General features: G+C 59.2%; 2 protein-coding genes across 2 annotated transcripts in view; one reads left to right on the top strand and one right to left on the bottom strand.

Annotated features, from left to right (window-relative positions):
* The window catches only part of LOC104385695 (tubulin gamma-1 chain), a 6136-nt gene extending 1910 nt beyond the window's left edge, over window positions 1–4226 (bottom strand). Inside the window, exons 1-6 of the mRNA XM_009994185.1 lie at window positions 4035–4226; window positions 3723–3791; window positions 2564–2643; window positions 1885–2011; window positions 1161–1247; window positions 790–939 (exon numbers count right to left, since the gene is read on the bottom strand). Of these exons, the coding sequence (XP_009992487.1) occupies window positions 790–939; window positions 1161–1247; window positions 1885–2011; window positions 2564–2643; window positions 3723–3791; window positions 4035–4226 (705 nt within the window). The remainder of the gene's footprint in view (window positions 1–789; window positions 940–1160; window positions 1248–1884; window positions 2012–2563; window positions 2644–3722; window positions 3792–4034) is intronic.
* A 50-nt stretch (window positions 4227–4276) lies between these two features.
* The window catches only part of FAM134C (family with sequence similarity 134, member C), a 7867-nt gene continuing 7629 nt past the window's right edge, over window positions 4277–4514 (top strand). The window contains exon 1 of the mRNA XM_009994186.1: window positions 4277–4350. Within this exon, the coding sequence (XP_009992488.1) occupies window positions 4277–4350 (74 nt within the window). The remainder of the gene's footprint in view (window positions 4351–4514) is intronic.

A 4514-nucleotide genomic window follows, 5' to 3' on the forward strand; every position in this document is an offset into this window, starting at 1 on the left:
CCCACTGCTGCCAGCCATGGAGCCACAGGCAGAGGTGATCCTGCCTGTGGCAAGGACAGCTCAGCAGTGCGGCCATCAGCTCCTGGCACCATCAGCCGCTGGCTGAGCCCCCACACACTCCTCCCCAGGAGGACAGACCACACACTCGGTACCCTTTTCAGAGCCATCAGTTTTTCAGATTTGCGTCTCTGAGCAACATCCTGAGGAAATGCACACGAGAGGAGAACAGCAGCCATTAGGATCCTGCCAGGCAGGTGAGTGCCCCTCAACACAGAACAGCTCCAGTCCCATCAGGGGGGCTGAGGGGACACTGGCTGGGGACTAGCTAAACCAGGTGCTGGATGCAGTGGAGGATGACAGTGACAGTCCCTTCCCAAGACACAGACTGAGTGAGCCCCTCACTCAGTGGAAGGGGCTGATGCTTGAAGCCCACGGTCAGTCTTGGTGTGATAATGATAGACATTCTGACCAGAACAGCAGGGGCTGGTGGCCCATGGGACAACAGAACTGGCAGGGTTGTGCTGCTGGGCCCACTCTGGGTGTTTCCCAGGGTGGTTTTGGTCAGATCAGGTGCTGCCAGCCCACCCACAGCTGTAGCAGCCATCCCGGTGCTGGCAGTGGGAGGTGCAGCACAGGCACGGCTCCCTCACACCTGATTCATGCCACACACAGTCATGTGCCAGGGATTTGGAACAGGCAGTGACAGCTCACAGGAGCTGGCGGGACCGGTGGATGTGACATGGTGAGCACGGCAGCTGGTGCAGGGAGGGGAGCCCCGGGCTGCCTTACCGACTGGTCGGTGGTGAGTGGTGTGTACCCTGTCATCAGGAAGTGGAGCCGGGGGGTGGGGATGAGCGAGGCGATCAGCCCGATGAGGTCGTTGTTCATGTACCCAGGGTACCTGAGCGTGGTGGTGCTGGCAGACATGATGGTGGAGACCTGGAGAAAGGGACAGGGTCAGTGGCCCTAGCACTGCAGGGCTTGGTCAGGCACTGCTGCAGGCAGCCGTGCCAGGGAGGCTGCAGCCCCAGGCAGGGCAGAGCACCTTTCTCCCAGCTCCAGGCTGCCCACCACCAACCCCAGCCCATGGAGCAGGTGCAGACCAAATCATACAGCAGGGAAGCCCCGTGTTGGCTTCTCCAGAGAGGAGCCCTTCTCACCAGCTGGTTGATCTGAGAGAACGATGGGTTCTGAATGTGCAGCCGGTCTGTTGCGATGCGATTCAAGGCCGTGTTGTCCAGAACCACCTGCAAGAGCAGACCAGCTCAGTGAAGAGCCTTGGAGGCAGCCAGATGGGCAGCTCCAGCCACGTGTCCATGAGCAGCACAGTCCCTGAGCACCAGGGCCTGGCAGAGCCCTCCGCAGGTGGCAGACACTGGAAACCACCAGCTGAGTCATCCCTGGAGCGTAACCGACACTGTCAATGGAAGCTCTTCCCACCCGTCCTGGCTGTACTCTCCAGTGCTCCCCAGGGAGCTGCTTCTGGGCCAGTGCCTTGAATCCCCCTCCAGCCCCAGCAGCTCGTGCCCTGCCACATGCAGGGACATGCTGGGAGAACAAGAAGTGTCCTGGCTGGGATCTGGTGAAGGCTGAGGATGCCACGTGGATGGGGGCTGTGGGTGCTGGGAGCGGTGCCAGAACGGAGCAGAGGGCTGTGGGAAGCACAGCACATCCCCAGGGCCACGGGCCGGACCCGCTGCATCCTGAGTGAAGCCAGACAGCTCAGCAAGGCTTAGCACAGAGCCCTTGTCCCTAGTGCCACAGCTGCTTGGACAGGGGTGGACTCCTTGCTGTGGCTGGGGCTGCACAGGCAGATTGGACACTCTGTGGTGCTCCCCACAAGGGCTGGGGACAGGGACAGGGCTGCCATGCAGGGACTCTTACCACGCAGTCAGCGTTTTGTGTCAGCCTCTTCAGCGTCAGCAGGGAGTTGTATGGCTGCACTACCACATCACTCATCTCATCCTGGTTTGGGAACACCGAGTAGGTCTCCACCAGCTTCTTGGGATACCTGGTGAGAAAATCCAGCCAAGGGTTAACGGCACCAAGGCAGCACTCTCTCCTCCCACAGCTCCCTTTTCAATCTCCAGGGCTCAGGACAGCAATGAGTCACCAGGGCTTTGTGCCAGAGTCGCTTCCAGAGAGGGAGAGTTTGTCCCAGCAGAGCCTACCCCAGCAGCAAAGGCTGCAGACAGACCTGCAGGCGAGGCTGAGCCATCCTCAGGCTGATCAAGCAGCTGCCTACAAGCTTTTTTGAGAGGCTGTAGGCTGAAAAAGGCAGGAGCAGCAGCTCAGAGCCCACAGCTAGAGCCCTCCCTGCACTGCCAGGGTGCCAGAAGGCAGCTGCCTGATAAGAGTGGCCGATGGAAAGCAGCTTGGACAGCACAGTCCAGTTTTGGAGCCTCTGAAGTCCCCAGGGCATGAGGAGCCATCCCTCTCCCGGGCAGGGAGCCAGGATTGCACAAGAGTGTTTGGGTGGGGGCGGCGGCTCTGAGTCAGCGCTGGCAGGGCACGGCTGGGCCAGGCTCTGCTCAGGGACTGGAAGGAAGGGCTCAGTGCTCACCTGTCATTCAGTCTCTCCAGGAGGTACGAGCCCAGCCCGGAGCCAGTTCCACCGGCAATGGAGTGGCAAAGCACAAAGCCCTGGGAGGAAGCAGAACACCAGATGAAGGCCCCGCTCAGCCCCTGGTGCAGGCAGAGCTCTGCCAAGGCCACCAGCTTCGCAGGGACTTGCCAGCCAAGGTGAGAACTGCCCCTGGGACAAGTAAGAGCCTGGAGCCAACACCAATGGGACAGAGATTAGCCTTGGCCCCTGCAGACCATGGTGACAGCCACATGCTCGTCAGGACATGTGTGGGAGGAATTTGCATCTCTGCACACACCACAGTGTGCAACTCAGGAGCCTCCTGGACTCCTCTCACCCCAGAACAGACCAGAATAGCTCCAACGTCACCTCTAGGGCCCAGTCACACAAAATGGAGGCCCCTGTTCTCAGCAGTTTCTTCAGGTCCTCCATGTCCTTCCCCTTCCTCCAGAGTGCCCGAGGCCAAACCCCCTTCCTGACTTCAGGGCAGTTCCCACCTGCTGCAGGTCCCACAATGGGCCCTTGGATCTGCTGCCAACCGATTTCATGACATTTTCCCTTCCCTGTTGCCACATGACAGCCTGACACAAACACCAGGGAGCAGGTTCCTGGGGTCAGTGCTGAGGCTGCACCAGCAGCAGAGCAGCCAGAGCCCCCAGTACCCCTTGAGCAGGGAGAAAATGAAGCTGCAGCTGCCTGCACCCCCATGGACTGCAAACCACTCAGGAACTCGGGGTGTGAGAAGCTTCCTGCAGGCAGAGAGGCAGCAGAGCCCTCCCAACCCATGGGGCCTTCCTGGGAGGATGAGTGCTGTATGTTCTGCTCCAGCTGCTGGGGAAGAGCCACGGCAGGGAAAGGAAAAAACACCATAATGCCTGGAACTCTTCCTGCCAACTGTATCTTGCAGCATTTGGGGCAGAAGACTCTCCCCTGAGCATACAGGAAGATTTCTGGGGAAGCCTGGCAGATGCAGTAGTGATGGGAAAGACCTTTCCCTTGTTCACCTCTCTACATGTTCTCTGCTCAGCACCATGAAGTTGAAGAAGTCTATGCACACCAGAGGGCTCAGTTCAACCTTGCAGAAGAGAAGTCTGGCTCAAAAAACACCAAGCAGGATCCAAATCCCCTGTTTACTTACTTCCAAACTGTCGCTCCCATCAGCCTCTCTGTCTATTATGTCAAAAATATCTTCATGGATTTTTTCCCCCTGCAAGAGAGACCAGACCAAGATTTGTTCCTTTCCCATAGAAAATGGGGAAAAGCTGCTCAAGCCTGGTGAGAAGCCAAGTCAGACTGGCAATGTGACCCTGCGCCACAGGGCACCAGGCACAAGTCCCTGCTGAATGATGAGGTGTTCTTCAGAAACCACCTATGGAGCCTGATGTGAAGCAGCCACGACAAAGCCCCACGGGCTGAGCTGTGTTGGCACCCAGAGTGTTGGAGCTGGTACCTGTGAGAAGCCACTGGCCCAGTTGTTCCCAGCACCCCCTCCATGCTCCGACAGGTAGATGTTTTCTGGGTTGTACAGGTTGGCATAAGGGGAGTTCAGGATGGAGTGGATAACTCGGGGCTCCAGGTCCAGCAGCACGGCCCGCGGGATGTAGTGCTCATCATCTGCCTGTAACAGGAGCAGTGAGATCATGATGCAGTAGCAGCCCAGGGCCGCTGATCCCTGTGAGAAGCTGGATCTCCATGTGCCACCCCCTGGCCGAGCACGGCACAGGGGTGGGCAGGGCCAAAGGAGGGAAACGCCTCATGCAGGGCCTGTCTGTGCTGCAGCTTCAGTCCCAGAGCGTGTCCTAAACAGGGGGCAGGCACGGGTGGGCAGCTGGCCCCAGCACACGGGGCTGCGCTGGGGTGTGTGGCAGGGGGTGTCTGTGGCAGGGGGTGTCTGTGGCAGGGGGTGCCTGTCTGTGGCAGGGGGTGTCTG

The sequence above is a fragment of the Chaetura pelagica genome, unplaced genomic scaffold (assembly GCF_000747805.2).
Source record: "Chaetura pelagica isolate M959 unplaced genomic scaffold, ChaPel_1.0 scaffold963, whole genome shotgun sequence".
Classification (NCBI taxonomy): Eukaryota; Metazoa; Chordata; class Aves; order Apodiformes; family Apodidae; genus Chaetura; species Chaetura pelagica.